The 19570-nt window shown below is 40.6% G+C and overlaps 1 protein-coding gene across 1 annotated transcript in view; it reads right to left on the reverse strand.

Annotated features, from left to right (window-relative positions):
- Positions 1-7648: 7648 nt before the first annotated feature.
- The window catches only part of ALG13 (ALG13 UDP-N-acetylglucosaminyltransferase subunit), a 91423-nt gene continuing 79501 nt past the window's right edge, over positions 7649-19570 (reverse strand). Inside the window, 3 exon segments of the mRNA XM_041000107.1 lie at positions 7649-8458; positions 13918-14092; positions 16222-16262. Coding sequence (XP_040856041.1) covers positions 8196-8458; positions 13918-14092; positions 16222-16262 — 479 coding nt within the window. The 3' untranslated portion in view covers positions 7649-8195.

Genomic DNA, 19570 nt, shown 5'->3' on the forward strand with positions numbered 1-19570 from the left:
CAGCAAGGCACACTATGGGTAGTATTCAAGAGGACAGCAATCATTTCAATTCTTCCTAGGACTCAATTTCTTTAAGATTTCTCAAAGATGGGATTAAAACAGGGTGGGGTTACTTTCTACCTGAAACAATGACTGCAGTTTGGCTCGCTCTCTCTATATATATGTATAAAAATAAAGGGTGTGCTTCCTTCATCTTCTCAGCCTAAATGGTGCCCCACTCACACATTACCATACAGAAAGTGCTGGTGTCAGAAAGTTTCAAATTATATATCCTGAGCTTAATCATGAAAAATTCAAAATGTGTTTGTGAAAATGACATTCTGGCTTTGCAGACTATTTTAAAAGCTAAAACCTCTTCAGTAACTTATTTTCTGTAAGAAGTGTAAACTCAGTGTCAATCTTAACTGTTAAAAAAAAACACCAATCTTGTGTAATGCTTTTATGTATTTTTAGCTTCAGTATAAACAAAAATAAAGCATTTACTTCCCTACCCCCGTATGTATGGTTACTCAGATTTAACGTGTGTCTGTACCACCCTTTTCCAATGTAATCTTTGAGTCAGCTATTACTATTTTTAAATTTATTTTTATTGCAAAGTCAGATATATATATAGAGGAGGAGAGAGAGGAAGATCCTTCCATCCAATGATTCACTCCCCAAGTGACCACAATGGCCAGTGCTGTGCCAATCCAAAGCCAGGAGCTTCTTCTGGGTCTCCACATGGGTGTAGGATCTCCAGGATTTGGGCCATCCTCGACTGCTTTCAAGGCCACAAGCAGGGAGCTGGATGGGAAGCGGGGCCATCAGGATTAGAAACAGTGCCCATATGGGACTGCAGTGCATACAAGGCAAGGACTTTAGCCGCTAGGCCACTGCACTGGGCCCAAGCCAGCTATTATTAATAAGCATTTATGAGTAATGGATTTTACACTATAATCAATAATAGAAATACAAACAGATCTCTGCACCCTATTTTGAAAAGTGCATGACTAAAAAGACATCGTTCTGATCTTGATATTTCTCATTAGAGCTCTGACTATTAAATATTCTAAAATTTAACAATCACTCATAGGAATGGCACAATGACTCAGTGGCCGAAGCCCTTGCCTTCACGTGCCGGGATCCCATAAGGGTGCAGGTTCCTATCCGACATGCTCCACCTCCCATTCAGCTTGCTGCTTGTGACCTAGGAAAGCAGTAGAGGTTGGTTCAAGGCCTTAGAACCCTGCATGTGCATGGGAGACTGGGAAGAAGCACCTGGCTTCAGATCAGCATAGCTCCAGGCACTGTGGCCACTTCGGGAGTGAAAGAGCAGATTGAAGATCTTGCTGTATCTCCTCTCTATAAATCCTACTTTCAAATAAAAATAAATAAATCTTTTCTTAAATAATTACTCATAAATCTATCAGCTGATAAGATAAAGAGGTCAATGCAATTATGAAACTTTGTTTACAACACTAGAAAACCTCACAGGCCTAATGCAATAGAGAAATTTATTATTTTCTACTGAGTACCTAAAGTATGACAAAGGTTGTACATTAGCAGTTTGAATCTGTGAATCAGAAAACCATATAAACCAAGGAAAGGCTGATCATGATTAAATTTAAATACATGTGAACAATACTTCAAGTATTAGCTGCCATTCCCTCTAAGTTTTTATGCTTAACATACCTGACAACAATTATCTTTCCTCCAACTAATTCATATTGCTGATGTTTTATTGTATTTTGTTTTAATAGTTAAACTTTTAGGCCATCAGAACACTGGTTAGTGTAAGTAAAACGGCTTACATTTTAGCTAAATAACTTGTAAGTAGTCCTGGTCCAATTATTTTGGGCATAAGAGTCCATGCTAGTTAGATAAGGACAATTTTAAAAAGCAAAAATGTTTCTGACAATGATTTGTAACCAACATGTACAAATTATCCCTATAATGCAAAAAACAAAAATCTGATCATGTTTCACAAAGGAATACATACATAAAAGTCTAATTAGTACACACATAAAAGTGATCATTATGAAAAAACCTTGGAGAAATGCATATTTAAATCACAAGATGTCATTTAGACACCCACTATAATAGCAAAAAGCAAAATCAAACGACATGACCATATGTTCATGGAGACGGAAAATCTAGAATACTCATACACTGTCGATAGGGATGTAAAATGGTATGATTACTTTAGAAAAACACTCAGCAATTTTTAGCAATACACCTAACCTATGACCCAACAATTCTCTTCCAAGAAGAATGGAAATTAGCACCCACACAACGATTTCTAGAGAAATGTTCATAGTAACCACAGCTTTATTCATATCTAAAAGTCGGAAACGAACCGAGTACCCATCAGCAGAACAAAGCACACAAATAACTACTAAACAGAAATAAAAAGGGAACTATCAAAACATATTAATGAATCCCAAATACATTATACTGAAAGCAGTACAAAGAGTACAAATTGATTAACTTACACATGGTTTAGGAAACAGAAAACTAATGTGTGATAGTAGTAAAAATTGGAATAAATAATTGCAACCTGAGGGATGTGGATAAAAGAAAGGCTTTACCGGGAAGCAGCATAAAAGAATTTTCAGAGGTTATAACACCTTGATAAGGCCTTGGGCTGCATCGGCTAGGATTTGTCAAAACTCACTAAATCAAATATCTAACCTTTCTTGCACTTTACTGCAAGTAAAATTTACCTTAGAAAAAAGTATTTAAGAAACCCTGAACTTGGGCCCAGCATGGTAGCCTAGTGCCTGAAGTCCTCATCTCGCATGCACGAGGATCCTGTATGGGAGCCAGTTTGTGTCTCAGTGGCCCCGCTTCTGATCTAGCTCCCTGCTTGTGACCTGGGAGGGCAGTTGAGGATGGCCCAAAGCCTTGGGATCCTGCACCCATGTGGGAGACCCAGAAGAGCTCCTGGATCCTGATCAGCTGACCTTCCCATCTGTCTCCTCCTCTCTGTATATCTGGTTTTCCAATACTTTTTTTTTTAAGAAATCCTGAATTTTAGTTAATAATATTCATGTTGAGATGTTTGGGGTGAACTGTACTTAAATTTAGGGGATGGATATTTGAAAAAGTATTGTAAAATATTCATTATGCAATCTAGGTGGTGCATACATATCTTCATTCAAAAATTCTTTCAATTTGCTGTCCTTTTGAAAAAAATGTTCTTTAATTGGAAAGGCAGATGAGATTTTATGGAGAAGAGAGACAGAGCTTCCACCCATTGGTTCCTTCTCCAAATGACTGCAATGGCCAGTGCTGAGCTCATCTGTAGCCAGGAGATTTTTCGGGTCTCCCAAGTGGGTGCAGGGGTCCCAAGGATGTAGGCCATCTTCCACTGCAGGCCACAAACAGGGAGTGGGATGGGGAGTGGAGCAGGCAGGATAGGAACCGGTATCCATATGGGATTCCCAATGATAGCAAGATGAGGATTTAGACACTGAGCCATTGCACTTAGCACAGCTTTCTGTACATTTCAAAACTTTCATAGTATTGGAAAAATAAGCAATGAGTAGTGGGAAAAAAACTAAGTTAACAAAAACCAAATGTATACTGTGATTAGAACAATCAAGAAAGGAAGACCTTCTTGGGGAAAGGAAAAAGTATTTCAGCAGAACTAATGGAAAAAGAAGAAAATACAAAATTCAATTGCTAAAGCAAGCAGAACAAATGAAAAGTATTTTAATTAAGGTGAAAATTTTGAGGTGGCTAATATATTTTAGAGCAAGGAAACTAAACAGTTTCTCTAAGCATTTTAGGACCCTAGTACTGTGGAACATTTTTTCCCCTCACAATTCAGCAATCTGAAAAGCTGTACTTAATACACTCACATATACAGAATTAACAAAAAATCGTTAAGATCTTGCAAGAAAAATTTGCTAATCATGTGAAGGAATTCAGAATCCACAGAACAGTATTAATTTAGAACATTAACTAATAACTTTGTCTGGAAAGGATTTTAATATTTTTTCCAAGTGGCTTGAATCCATCAGAATCCAAACAATTATTTGGGAAAAGAACTTAACACTTTTGCCCACATAAAACTGCCTATGATATTTGAGGTAAGAGAAAATGTTCTATATCAAGATACTTTCCTGAAACTTAACACTGTAGGTAGGATGTGGGGAGACAGGTCATGTTCTGCTTACAAATTGTCAGTTCTTTCATAAATGGAAAAATAAAATGCTCAAAATTTCACATCAAAGGAACCGAAATTGTCCAAGATTTAGAACCGTCTAGATCAAGTGCATGCCACACCTTCTCCAATGGATTAGTTCACCTTCCATGATTTATGTCTGAATTAAACTCTCCATGTCTGCTGTTCACATAACAACGCCATGATTTGTTTGTTTATACTTCCTTTCCAAAGCTAATTAAAAGGTTTTCCCTTGATCAAATCATCCAAGGAAATGAAAGCTGTTTTAAATTCACAACACCTGGGTTTCAAGAGTAAAACAGACTCAATCCTTTCATCTGTTCTTAATCAAGGCAGACAGCTACAATTAGTTTTAAGGATACACAATTGACATAAAAATAAAAATGATTTGATTCTTTTTCCTTAAATTGGAAAAAATTCAATGTTGTATCTTTAGTGTATCAGATTCCTATCATTGACAGGGTGGAGGTAAAGGTTCTCAAATAAACCATAATGCCCGTTTCTCCCTCCTTCCATATTTCTAATGATGCAACTTGGTCAAGACAGGATAGCGTAGGTAACATTAAGGACAACTACAAAGGTAGTAAGTAAGTAAAGAAATATACGATATTTCTGCTACAGGCTTTTAAGTCTTAGAGGTTTGGAATTGCCACAGCACCTACTTTTATCGGGCAGCTGCCCCAACAATCACTGCAGTCTTTTGCTACAGGACAGGTTATCTTCAGCCTTGTCTTCCTTGGGTGAAGACTCACTCCTCAGACCCGGCGCGGTGGTGCAGTGGTTAAGGTCCTTGCCTTGCACGCCCCGGGATCCCATATGGACGCTGGTTCTAATCCTGGCCGCTCCACTTCCCATCCAGCTCCCTGCCTGTGGCCCGGAAAAGCAGCCGAGGACGGTCCAAAGCTTTAGGACCCTACACCCGTGTGGGAGACCTGGAAGAGGCTCCTGGCTTCAGATTGGCATAGCATTGGCCGTTGTGCTCACTTGGGGACTGAATCATCGGACGGAATATCTTCCTCTCTGTCTCTCCTCTCTGTATATCCACCTTTCCAATAAAAATGAAATAAATCTTTTTTTTTAAAGACTCACTCCTCAATTATTTCTTAGAGAAGACATATGAGAACACACAAGCCAAAGAATTTATGACTTAAATAGACCACAAATATAGATTACATTTCATAAATATTAGGTCAATTTAGTATACAAGTTGGCTTCAGGTTTTTAAGAAAATAAAAAGCATCTGATTAAATTACAATAATTGTTAATGGCACTCAGAACAAGGAAGAAACCCACAAGTTTCCAATTGGTAACTAAAGGCAGATGTGCCTATCAAAAGCAGCTGAATTCCAGACTCACATTTTTACTTTTTTTTTTTTTAATTGGAAAGGCAGATATATAGAGGAGCAGATACCGAGAGAAATATCTTTCGCTTGCTGGTTCACTCCCCAAATGGCCGCAACCACCAGAGCTGAGCCGATCCAGGAGCCAGGAGCCTCCTCTGGATCTCCCATGTAGGTGCAGGGTTCCAAACCTTTGGGCCATCCTTGACTGCTTTCCCAGGCCACAAGCAGGAAGCTGGATGAGAAATGGAACAGCCAGGATATGAACCGGTACCCATGGGATCCTGGCAAATGCAAGGTGAGGATCCAGGCACTCTTGCCAGGCCCCAGACTCACATTCTTAAGACAGACTACAACCCTCTTAATAAACTGCCCTTGGAAGCGAATCAGTAAACAAATGACTGTTGAAGATACAGGAAATCACTTGTGACTTACCTACACTTGAGAAATGCTAGCACATTTGAAAAATCTGTGGACAGGGCACAGCCTCATGGTATAAGCCTGACTAAAATCAACATTTACGCAAACCATAATTTAGGGTCTACACAAACTTAAGAATCCAACAAGTTAGAAAAGATGCTAAAACACTAATACACTCAGTTACTTTGTTGCAAACATCAGTGCACTGTCATCTAGTTTTAAGTTTTCTGATGCCAATTTCTAGAGCAAGACTTTACATTGCTAATGTATTCAAAAATTAAGCAATCAGAAGTTTTTTTTTAAAGATTTTTTTTTTTTGTTAAAGTCAGATTTACAAAGAGAGAGAGAGACAGAGAGAGAGAAAGAATCTTCCATCTACTGGTTCATTCCCCCAGTGGATGGAGCCTCTGCAGAGGCTCTAACACCTGGGGGCATATTCGTTATCCACCTGAGATGCAACAGCCAGTCAGTGGCTTTACATGCCACTACACCAGCCCACTAGATCAAGGCTTTTTAATATGGAGCCAGAAACAACTGAATCAATAATGTCTACTTATCTGGGATATCCATCACGTTGCAAAGGGTACATTGAAGATAGGACAACTTCTGGGCAATGGCTTCTGCTTCAGTTTAACGCTCACACACCTCTCACTTCTCAAATGGCTCCTGCTGCCAGTGGTGAAGAATCAGGGATTAAAAATAACAAGCACAGTTAGCCTTTAAATAAACAGGTTTAGGATGGCATTGTGGTTCAGTGGGCCAAGCCAGCCTCTGTGAAGCCAGTAGCCCAAGTGCCAGCTCAAGTCCCAGCTGTTCTATTTCTGACCCAGCTTCCTGTTAATGCACCTGGGAAAGTAAAAGACAGTGCAAGCACTGGGATCTTAACCACTTTGGTGGGAAACTGAACTGAGTTCTAGGTTTCTGGTTTCAGTGAAGCTCAGTCCTGCGTATGGCAGCCACTTGGGGAATGAATTAGTGGACAAAAGATGTCAGTTCTCATTCTCTCTCTCCCTGCTCCCTCCACCAATGCTCCATCGCTCCCTTACTCTAGTCCTCTTTAATTCTGCCTTTCAAATAAATAATTAAAAAAAATAACAAAATGGGTTTTAGGGGGGCAGCCAAAGAACACTTGCTAAACAGCTGTTTGTCAAGTGAAATACTGCAAAACATTTAGGACAAATTGTGCTTCAAAACAGAACTAACTGGAATATGTAACATCTTGTTGGACAGATGAATGGGAAAAGGTAAAGGGGCTGATGACATGTCTCACAAAGACAGACTAGTCAAAGTTAGAGAACAAGTTAAAACTAGCAAGATGAAAAACACTAAGTACAGGACAATGGAAAAGTTGAGATTAATGTTCCATAAATGGATTAACAGATATTTCTGAAAACAAAAATACAATTTTAAAAAGAGCATCCTCAGGAGAAAATAACTAGATACAGCAATATGCATTACAGTGACCTCAGATTGAATGACATTTCAAATAACCCCACAACTACCCCCATCAGCACATGCTATAAATTCACATTCTTTTGCAATCAAAATGCCAGGGGAAAAACATGCTGAAATAATCAAATGTCTGGTATACCCTTTGCAGCCATGAAAAAGTGAAAAAGAAAACCTGACACATTTTGGCAATTTTAAATGCTAGTTTTTATTTACTGCTAACTGTGCAAAGGACACCATTCAATACTGTGCAGTAAAAGTTACATAAATCCAGTATTAAACAATAGCATACGAGATAAATCCAAAGCAGAGCACCAAGTGCCTTTAAAGCTGATTGTCACAGAACACAGTTGAGTCCAAACAAGTCTTAAGAAACCTGAAGAGCACTTTCATTTAATATTGAGCTATCCAGAAGCAAGAGCTACTGGTTTTCTTGTTACCTTTTGTAGAGAAAAGTGAAAGTTATTCCAACTTCACATGGATTAATATGAATGACCTCTAAACCAAGGAAACAACCTGTGTGATTTACTTCTCTTACTAGCCATCATCTAACTTAAAGTCAACAAACCAGCTGACAGGAAAGCAGCTGAATGAAATGAATTGCTCAATATGAGGCTCGTTATTCTGTTGTCTCAATTTCTTCATTCGCAACCCAAAATACTATTACTTAAACTACTATTTTAAACGAAAAAATTTTGAACACAGATACAACAGAAACCATTCTACCCATGTAATCATTGATACACTAACATTAAAGACTTTAAAAAAACAAAAACAGCAAGAAATGGCAGTTCAAGAATACATCATACTGTTGGATCTTACATATTCTGAGGTACATAATGAGGTGAGGAAGGTGAAGCAATATAGCCACCTGGCCCAGGATTTGTAGCACCATGAACTGGAGGAGAACCGACATATGCTGTACCAACTGGATGCCATGGGCTAACACAGGGGTAATCTGGCACAACAGGAAAGCAGGCATCATAACCTGGCAAAGGTGGTTGTCCATAGGGATCTGACATTATTGTATAATAGACTGCTCCATGAGGGATCAATACAGGCTCACCATTTGAGAAAGTATCTGAAATAAAGAATGCATATGGTATATACTTCAGACACAAAAATTCACTGAAACAGATACTCATGGATGTTCTGACAGAAGGAAATTGTATCAACTGTAAGAAAGATCACAGCAATGGCAGCAGGGGAACTTTGCATATAAATATTAGTAACTAAGAGAAAAAAAACCAAAGACAGTAAGAACATTTTTCAAATAAAACATTAAGTGTAAGTATACTATGGTACTTCAAAAGTTAGTAGAAAACTGAATCATATCAAAATCACAATGACATTTCATATCACCTCAGTTTGAATGACTTATCATAAGCTGGTATTACGGTATACTGGGTTAAGCCACCACCTTCAGTCCTGGCACTCCATATGGACACCTGTACAAATCTGAGCTGCTCCATTTCTGATCCAGCCCCTTGCTAATACACCTGAAAAAGCAGTGGGGGATGGCCCAAGTCCTTGTCACCCTTGACTAGCATAGGAGACCTAGAAGAAGATCTGGGCTTCACTTCTTCACCTGAGAAAGCAATATCCATTACAGCCATTTGGGTAGTCAATGAGCAGATACATAAACCTCTTTCTAATTCAGCTCCTCAAATAAATGAAATTCACTTTTTTAAAAAAAATCCACTTCTAAGAATATTCTTTTAAGAAGAATGACATTTAGTCCCTGCCACAAGGCGGGGGCAGAGTCCCAGGCCTTCTCCTGGCCCGGGAACACCTAAAGCCCCTCATGGGTGAGTACCCGTGAGAGATGGCTGGGAGCTGGGGTAAATTTCTAGCTCCGCCCTGCACCCCGCCAGCCAAAAGCTGGCGGCAGGACAGGTCGGGTGGGTCCCAGTCTCAGGGCAAGAGGCGGGCTTAACCCCCCCTCAAGGTGGCACTTGTCGAGGGGCGCTCCTGCCGGACGGAACCCCACCGGGGTCTCGGCCACAGTCCCCGCCACAAGGCGGGGGCAGAGGCCTGGGCTCTGGGCAGCCAGTGCACCAAGTGGTGCCAGGCTCTGCCTGCTGGCCACCCAGCAGCGAGCTTGAGCTCTGGGGTTTTTATGATGTGAAATAGCTGCTTAGGGACACCCATAAATAAGACCAGCATTAGCGTAGGTTAGACACTAATTTCTGGTGATTCCCAGGAACAGGGACATGAAACCTTAATGCAAGTGTGGGACTGAGACCTGAAGGTTTAGACTAAGCAAACCTTAGCCCACAAGCATGATTGGAACACAGGGTGGAGCTCAGGACATGCCCAGCTAGGTTTTGGCTCCAACTGGTCCACATTAACCACAGAGTTGAGCCACAGTGTCTAAGGCAGGGGTCACAACAGGTGGATGGGGCTGCGGTCAGGTCTGGATACAGTTGTCATCTCCCATGGCACAAGTGTGGACTGGAATAAGACGTACCGGGCCAGGCCAGACCGCAACACCTTCTGGTGCTTTGGAGGACCAGGGTAGATGTGGGACAGACTAGGCTAGGTCTCAACCCCAACTGAGCCATATACGAGCTATATGGGGGTGTGGACGAGCCGTGGCTGGGCTGAAACATCCTACAGCAAGAACCAGAATGGGATGAAGGCCAGTTAGGAAAGGCCACTGTTCCTGCTAGGACAGGAGGCGAACTGGCACATGGATCCACTGGTATGCACGAAACCTGGCACTTGGAGGGGTTCTGATGGAGGAGCCCAGGCAACTCCTCTGGCAGGACACAGACCCTGCAGGTCGGCGCAAGAAACATGGAAGGTAACAGCAAAGAGGTCATGGAAAGTGTCCCACTGGCATACATTTGGCATGGTTCGGGGGCAGACCAGGCTGAATCTGTTCACGTCATCCACTGGTAAATCCGAACGCCAGAACAGAGTATGGGTCGAACCAGGTCCGGTCGTGACAAAAGAAATACACAACTTGGAATGCCAAGGTGAGGTAGCCTGAGCTGGATGCAGCCGCAGCGCCCAACCAGCACACACGAGAATCAGGAAGGGAGGAGGCAGAGCTGGCAGGGGAATAAGGGGTGGTTCCCTAGCTGAACAGCTACTTCCACTGAGGAGCATGAGCTGGGTAGGGGGTAGACCAGACCAGGCAGGGCCACAGCACCTGCGCACCTCATGTGAAGCAGATTGGGTGAAAACCAGGCTGGGCTGACTATTCCCACTGGTGCAATCTACAATCAGAGTGGGTGAGGGTTGTTGGGGCTTGGTTGCAGCATCAGCTGGCAGAAGCTGGTACAGGGGGCTAGTCATGTCGAGTTGAACCACAGGGCACAACTGGAGTGGGAGTGACCTGGGAGGGAAATAGTGGGCTCCTCCCTCTTGGGTCATCACCTTCCACAGGAGGGCACGGGAACTAGGACAGGGCCTGGGGTGGCTAGACAGACACCCAACAACATCCGTTAGGGCTGGTTGGATGAGATGGTTGGATGGAATTAGGTCGCAACACCCGTTGGCAAGTATATGAGCAGAAGGGAATGTGGGACAGACTGGACTAGTCTGCCATACATACTGGCAAGCCAGGGTAGGGGGTGGGCCCGGTTGGGGTTACTGTGGGCCGCCCTGACTGGGCTGCAGCTCCTACTGGTTTTTGTGAGGGCCAAGTGTGTCCAGGGCGGAACCAGGCCGGACTGTAACACCCATTGTTTCCAGTGGAGGACATGGATGGAGACAGAACCGACCCAGCAACTGCAACCACCAGCTGATTGGGGCGATGGACTGTGCCGGGTCCTATGCTTGCTAGAACACGCAGGAATCTGGACTGGGAATACCTCAAAATTTCTTTGAGGATCTCCCCAGTTGAGACACCGGACTCAGAGTCCTAACCAAGAAAAGACAGAACAAGTCAACCTCAGCTATCTGTTGGCAGCAAAATACTGGGCAAATGGAGACTCTGGAAGCGACTGTGTCAATCAATGGATTCTTCAACGATCACATCGTGCTTGGAGTGGCGAGACTGGTAGTGATCCATGAATGGTGAACTATTGGAACCACTTGATCGAGTATCTCAGAGCATGCCCCACATCCGGGACTTAGGGTGGGTGGGAAACTAGGTGGGGCTTCTTCCTCTATATCCCCCTTTACCTCAGATACATGAAGGAAGTGGTATGGAAGTGATGGTCTTGCCCATTTCCCTGTAGCCCTTGAACCTTTTTTACCCTAATTAAATATGTAAGGATTGTCAAAATAAAAACATATTAAAAAAAAGAAGAATGGCATTTATCCAAAACAGAGTAAACATTGATGCCATTCTGACCTAGTTATAGTGACTATACGTATTACACACACAAAAAAATCTTTCATTACTTAGGCTAATTGAATTACTTCATTCCACTAACACTGCCACTGCCTCACAGCTTACCACAACTAAAAAGAGCTCTACAAAAGTTGTACAAAGATTCAAGGAAAGTTTACATTTTACTACCATGGGTTGTATCACATCAGCTCACTACGGATAAGATTCTATACTAATAACAAAGAGCATTCCAAAACCATTACTAGGCTCTAAAAAAGGAGGAAAAGGATATTAACATTCCAAATATGTGCCAGGCATAATATATACAGGTCACAATTAGTCCTTGTAAAATAGCTGCTAAGTCAGCTATTTTTCACTTTACAGAAAACCATGTTTAGGGAAATTAAACAACTTAACCATGATCACAGTCATCAAGTAGCAGCAGTGGAATGTAAAACAGATTTGGTTAATTAGTTCACACCATTTGTTCTACCTCCTATTGATTGTTCCCAAAAAGAGGAGTCCAAAGATCCACCCTAAATCTCATCAGAATTATGTTGTAAATGCAATGATGGCAACCATCCTCCACTCTGGCACATAGCAGTTCTGAGATATTTTGGCCTCAGGATCACGTTACATTCTTAAAAATGGAGAACTCCAAGGAGCTTTTATTTATGTGCTTTGTATCAATCAAAATTTAATATACTAAAAATTAAAATGAGAAAGTTAAAACATAAAACAGGAAAATACATAAAAATTATATAGCACAAATCTTTACGAAAAAATAAGTTGATTTTTCCAAGAATTTTTTTAGAAATGAGAAAAATGTCATTTTTTTTATATATGTATGAATTTCCAGTGCATGTCTTAATAGATGACAGCTGGAATTCAAATATACTTCTGTATTCAATCTACTATCTATGTCATTTTGGCTGAAATATATGAAGGAATCTAGCCTCAGAGACATAGCTGAAAAAGAGAAGTTCTTAAATAACAAGGCTTTTCCAATAATTGAAGATATCATTTGATGCTATACCAAAAGTACCAAAGTCATTGTCAATATGGATTTTTCATATCCTGCTATATTAGAATCCACTGTTTTATCTCATATTTTGGTTAGATCCTTTAGAAAACCAAGCAAAGAAAACACAATGCATCGGTAATCAAGAAACTAAAATCACTAAGCTATGCAGATCATACAAATGTTAACATATTTCACTATACATTTTAAGAAACTACTTTCATTGCTACACCAGTTTTATTAACAATATTTTTAATTTATGGGAAGCAGGTTCATGGTGACAGATACAAGTTTTCCAAAATTCTAATTTTTATCTGAAGTTTTCTTTGACAACAAATGCTATTTGCTATTTTTCTAGAAACACAGTCACTAGAAAACCATTTGAGAAAACCATAAGACAGGTCAACTAAGTCTGAATAATCAGTTTGTCTATTATCCTTCAACCAATAAGAACATTCCATGAAATTCAGCTGGTATTACTTAAAACTCAACAGTATAAATACTTTTTCTCAAGTTAATCATCATGCCTCACTCAGTGTGCAGACATGAAATATGAACTCCCATTCTATCACAAAATTATTATACGTAATTATTCAAAGGTAAAGAGTTGGTGAAAATCATAGTATTTTTGATGAAACATTAGAAATAAAACTGGAGTTTCTGTACCATAGTTTGGTGCCAACGCCTCAATCTGTATAGATGCCAACAGTTCTACCCATCACTGACTTTTAAAAAAATTTATTTTGATTGAAAAGATTTACACAGAGAAGGCAAGACAGAAAGATTCTCCATCCCTGGTTCACTCCCCAAACAGCTCCAACAGCCAGAACTAAGGTGCAGGTGCCAAGACCTTGAGCCTCTGTTGCTTTTGCAGGCCATAAGCAGTGAGCTGGATCAGATGTGGAGCAGCTAGGACATGAACTGGTGCCCATGTGAAATACTGGCCATTGTAGGTGCAGTATTAGCCTGTTAAGCCATCGCACTGGCTCCCCATCACCGATTTTTACACCCTCAATGTAAATGTAACATCATGAAAGCAGTGGATAAAATCTTACTGCAGAAGCTTTTGACCTAAAGAATCATTTGAAAGTCTCAGGGATCCCAAGGGACCTACATATCGTACTTTGAGAACAAGTGATACAGAGTATGTACCTAATGAAACATCTGAAGACGATTACTAAATTAGACAAATGATAATCCAATTGTCTTGCTGACAATCTCATTACATACTCACCGTTTGCTGATGCTTCTGCCTGTGTGCCATCTGCTCTCCCTACTTCACTGTATGTGTGAGGAGCACTCTGGTCAATTAGCGGAGGTGGTTCAGGATACACTGGGTAATTCTCTACAGGTAGCTGCTGCATGTGTGGCATATAGACCATGGTGTGCCAGTAGTTGTGGTGATAGCACTTGACAGCAAGAAAAAACAACAAAAAAGTACTGTTCCTTTATATTGTAGTACAATTATACTATATAACTTCCCAATTAAAAAAAATGAGTCATGATTTTCAAGTGTGGTAGCAATGCTTTCAACATAAAAAAGGACATTTAGGAATTTATTGTTTACTACAACTCTGAGATTTCTTTCAGCATCTGTTTTTCATACTTGGAATTCTTTTGGAAAACATCCTATGGAAATTAGAGGTACACACAAATACACATACACAAAGATGACTTTTGTAACATTATTTTTAAAAACAAAAACACTGAACCTTAAGTATTCAGCAACAGAGGACCAGATAATTTAGTCATATATCCACAATAGAAAATTATATAGGAAAAAAACAGCCATCAAATATTTCAAGAAATAGGATACCAAGTTAAAAGATTACAAAAATGTATAGCATATTCCATAGGCAGGAATAAAACAAAGGGCTTATAATGAAATACAAAAGGTACTGTGATTACACAGGTGATTTGATTTTTTAAAATCCAAATGCGCTGCAGTGGGCACTATTGCTTCAAATACATTGAAATACCAAAGTATCTACTCTTGAGTAGGAGTTCAGCCTGGAGGATAAAACACTTGCATCCAACATCAAAGCACCTGGGTACCTGGGCATGATAATCAGCTCCAAACCCTGATTCCAGCTTCTTGCTAATTCAGACCATGAGAAGCAGTGGTGACACAGTTCAAGTACTTGGGTCCCTGCCACTCACGGGGACCTCAACTGAGTTCCTAACTTCCAGCTTCTGCTTAGCCCAGCTCCTGTCATTACGGACATTATGTGAGTCAAGTGGTTGATGGGAGCTTGCATTTGCTTGCACGCATCCTTGCTCTCTGTCTCTGAAACACTTCTTAAAAAAATCTATTCTGCATGTCCTGTGATACTGAAGAGTAGAGAGCATTTTTGAAATCCTTAGTCTTGTGGAACAATGTTTACACATGTAACTAGCAAGCTACCATAACTGAAGGGACAAGTAACTTATCAGTTCTTATAAGCGCATTTAGCAAAAAAAAAGTCTCAAAACTATTCTTCATTTATAACTGTGCACTATTTGGGGAAAGGTTTTCTGGCATGTTGAAAGTTCCTGGGAGGGCCCAGCGGCATGGCCTAATGGTTAAAGTCCTCGCCAAGATCGCACCGCTGGGATCCCATATGGGCGCTGGTTCTAATCCCAGAGGCCCTGCTTCTCATCCAGCTCCCTGCTTGTGGCCCAGGAAAGCATTTGAGAAATGGCCCAAAGCCTTGGGACCCTGCACCCGTCTGGGAGACCTGGAAGAAGTTCCTGGGTCCTGGCTTCGGATTGATTCAGCTCCAGCCATTGCGGTCACTTGGAGAGTGAATCATCAGACTGAAGATACTTTCTGTCTCTCCTCCTCTCTATATATCTGACTTTGCAATAAAAATAAATAAATCTTAAAAAAAGGAAGTTCCTGGGAAATCAGTGTCAAGGTTAAGCATTTCCCAGGAGACTGTAATAGTTAATCAGACAAATCTTTAAAAGACATTATTTCTTCTCAGTAACTATGTTATCTTGCATTATCTGAAGTGGTATTTCAGGAAGAAGACTAAAGATCTCTCACCTAAAATCAAAGACACCTGTAAGTAGTATTAATGCATTTGTCAATATTCATTTCTACAATTCAGGGCAGGGTGAAAACAGCATTTGGAAAATATTCATGAGTATATGAGCACTTCAAAAATAATTTAGCTGATTAAATATTTTTGAGCCAGTCATATTTTATCTGAAATGTATAAATGTCCATAAAAATGCCTTATGTAAGATAAATAACTTCATTCTGTACAGAAAAATAGTACAGGGTTGGTAGGTAATATTAAATGTGAAGGCTAATCTAATATTTGCTAAAGTTGTGCTACTTAGAATCTAGTCCCTACCCTTAAGAGTGAGAGAAACTGTAGCGCTTGGAGGTTAAACTAGAAAACTAACCTAGTTCATATGTTCAGATCTCACAGATAAAACTTCTAGGTTCCTCATACTATTCTTGGATTTTAAAGTTCAAGAGTCTGATAATCAATATAGCTTATATTTTGAGTGTATAGCTTATCAAAGCAATTTTTAACAGGATTCTTACCTGCAAGCCAAGATTGAAATAGTACTGTAGAACTTTTGTATCTAAAATAAAAAAAGTTTAAATTTAGTAATTAGATAGACATAAGCATTTGAAATCTTTTCTCTTTGAGGTATCAATGTAGTAACACTACTCCGATTGTTTCTTCACGGAAATACAACCATTTGCCTGTCATATACATAAGATCAAGCACATATTTTGTTTCTAGTCTTAGTATAGAGTCAACGATAATGCAATTCTACTAACATCTAGGAAAAACTGAGTAAAGGCATTTTCTTACTTGTCTCAACTAAAATTCTACTTTAAAACAACTCTGAAGGGTCCAGCATGATAGCATAGCAGTTAAAGTCCTCGCCTTGAACGCACCAGGATCCCATATGGGCGCGGGTTCTAATCCCAGCAGCTGCACTTCCCATCCAGCTCCCTGCCTGTGGCCTGGGAAAGCAGTTGAGGAGGCCCAGAGCCTTGGGTTCCTGCACCCGCATGGGAGACCCAGAAGAGGCTCCTGGCTCCAGATTAGCTCAGCACCAGCCATTGTAGCCACTTGGGCAGTGAACCATGGGACGGAAGATCTTCCACTCTTTCTCTCCTCCTCTCTGTATATCTGCCTTTCCAATAAAAATAAGTATAAAATCCTAAAAATAAATAAATAAACAAAACAACTCTACAACATAGGCAGGCATTCTGGTCCACAATTACTATAACTATTACATGACACAAATTAATATTCTACTAATGCTGACATTAGTGATGTCTGTTGAGACAACAAAATATGAAACAAATCATCTCTTTTTCTTTACTATGGCTAACATACTATTACTGGAAGAAAAGTAGCATGAACAAAGTTACTCAAAAGAACGTGATTGGTCTGGATGCAAACAGACATACTGGACTCTCAGTGAAACAACTGAAAATATCTTGACAGTAGGATGTTGGACTCTCTCACATTGTCCATATCCACAAGGCGAGGAAACACTTTAAAAACAGCATGATTGGACTTATGATTGCTCATGAGGGACTACCCATTGTAATGTTAGAGGGGAAATCAATGGGAGGGGGCAGAAAACTTGAGAAGGGGACTGGTAGTCCCAGAGCCAATGGAATTGTATCATAAATAAAATAATTTTTGAAATGTGATTGAACTTAAATGAACTAGTTGTAAGGAGAAACTGGAAATTGTCTCAGTATTCCAACTACATCTCTATGTTTTCTGTACTGACTGACCTGAGACACTCATCTTATTGTCTTACCATCACTGTTCTCAAAATCTTAAATAGAAAAATCCATAACAGTATTACTAAGAGATAAAAGATGGAAACAATACCGATGTGAATTAACTGGTAAATGTGATAAATGCATGTAACGGAATATCAGCCATAAAAGAATGAATACATGCTACAACTAAAGGAACCTTGAAAATATCTGCCAGGTGAAATTAACTCATCTCAAAACACCATATATTGCATGATTCCACTTATGTGAAATGTCTAGAATAAGCAAGTCTATAGGGATGCAAACTAGAGTTGAGACTGCTAGGGCCAGAAGGAATATTGACTGCTAAAGGATACAAGATTGTCTTTGAGAAGGTTAACAGAAAAAACAGGAAGAGTGCATGGGTAAAAAATTTGAGCAGTCACCACGCCAATTAAAGATTAGGAGCAGACAACCAGGTGCATAAACATTACATAATTGAAAATATGGCTAGAAAGGAGACTACATCACACTAAATCATAAATGCAATCCTTACTTTCCTCAATTTTATACAAACTGAAGAATCGCTAAAGATTTCTGAAGAGAACAGATACAGAGTGGTCTCAATCACAAAGGTGTTGGGAAGCTACTCTAAATGTTCAGCTGAAGTGATAAAAGGTACCACCTAGGAAGGAGGCAGGGGATTTTTAATAAACCAGTCAAGGTTAACATGCAAAACATTCAATATTATTTTCTATGTTAGCAGATCACAATAAGAAAAGATGTCTTGGTGCCTGACACAATGGCTAAATTCTCACCAAGCGCCAGGACCCCATGTGGGAGCCAATTTGCGTCCCAGCTGCTCCACTTCCCATCCAGCTCCCTGCCTGTGACCTGGGAAAGCAGTCGAGGACGGCCCAAAGCCTTGGGACCTATACCCATGTGGGAGACCACCTGGAAGAAGCTCCTGGCTCTTGGCTCTAGATTAGCTTAGCTCCAGCCATTGTGGCCACTTGGGGAATAAACCAGCAGATGAAGATCTTTCTCTGTACTTCTTTCTCTCTGTAAATCTGCCTTTCGAATAAAAATAAATTTTTTTTTAAGATTTATTTATTTATTGGAAGGTCAAATACATAGAGAGGAGAAGAGACAGAGAGGAAGATCTTCCATCCAATGATTCACTCCCCAAGTGAGCGCAACGGCTGAAGCTGTCCCGATCCGAAGCCAGGATCCAGGAGCCTCTTCCGGGTCTCCCACACGGGTGCAGGGTCCCAAAGCTTTGGGGTGTCCTCAATTGCTTTCCCAGGCCACAAGCAGGGAGCTAGATGGGAAGTGGAGCCGGCGGGATTAGAACCAGCGATCCTGGAGTGTTCAAGGCGAGGACTTTAGCTGCTAGGCCATGCCGCTGGGCCCAATGAAAATAAATCTTAAAAAATTCTATTGACAGAGCATTAAAATTCTGAATACATTTAAGTACATAAAGGATGATTACTACCATCACCACCACCACCGTTACTACTACTACCGCTACTACTACTACTACACACACAGAAAATGGTGAAAATCCAAAGGCAGGCTAAATGAATAGACAGATGATATATGTGCATCTGACAATATGTGTGTAGATTCTAAGAGATAACATTGTTAAAACGGCAATTCTCCCCAAAATATAGATTCAATGCAACCTTAAATTCTTAGAAGGTTTTTTTAAAGAGTTATTTATTTACTTATTTATTGGAAAGTCAGAAATACAGAGAGAAGAGACAAAAAGAAGATCTTCCATCTGTTGATTCACTTCCAAAGTGGCGGCAACAGCCGGAGCAGAACCCAAGCCAGGAGACTGGAGCCTCTTCTGGGTCTCCTACACGTTTACAGGGTTCCATGGTTGTGGGCCATCCTCAACTGCTTTCCCAGGCCACAAGCATGGAGTTGGATGGGAAGTGCGGCTGCCGGGATTAGAACCAGCACCCATATGGGATCCTGGTGTGTTCAAGGTGAGGCCTTTAGCCACTAGGCCATGGCTCTGGGCCCAGATATTTAAAAAAAAACTGGTAAAAAAAAAAAGTACCGGGCCCGGCACGGTGGCGCAAGTGGTTAAAGGTCCTCACCTTGCACACCCGGGATCCCATATAGGTGCCGGTTCTAATCCCGGCAGCCCTGC

This window comes from Ochotona curzoniae, unplaced genomic scaffold, assembly GCF_017591425.1.
Source record: "Ochotona curzoniae isolate NIBS_2020 unplaced genomic scaffold, NIBS_Ocur_1.0 scaffold_1852, whole genome shotgun sequence".
Lineage (NCBI taxonomy): Eukaryota > Metazoa > Chordata > Mammalia > Lagomorpha > Ochotonidae > Ochotona > Ochotona curzoniae.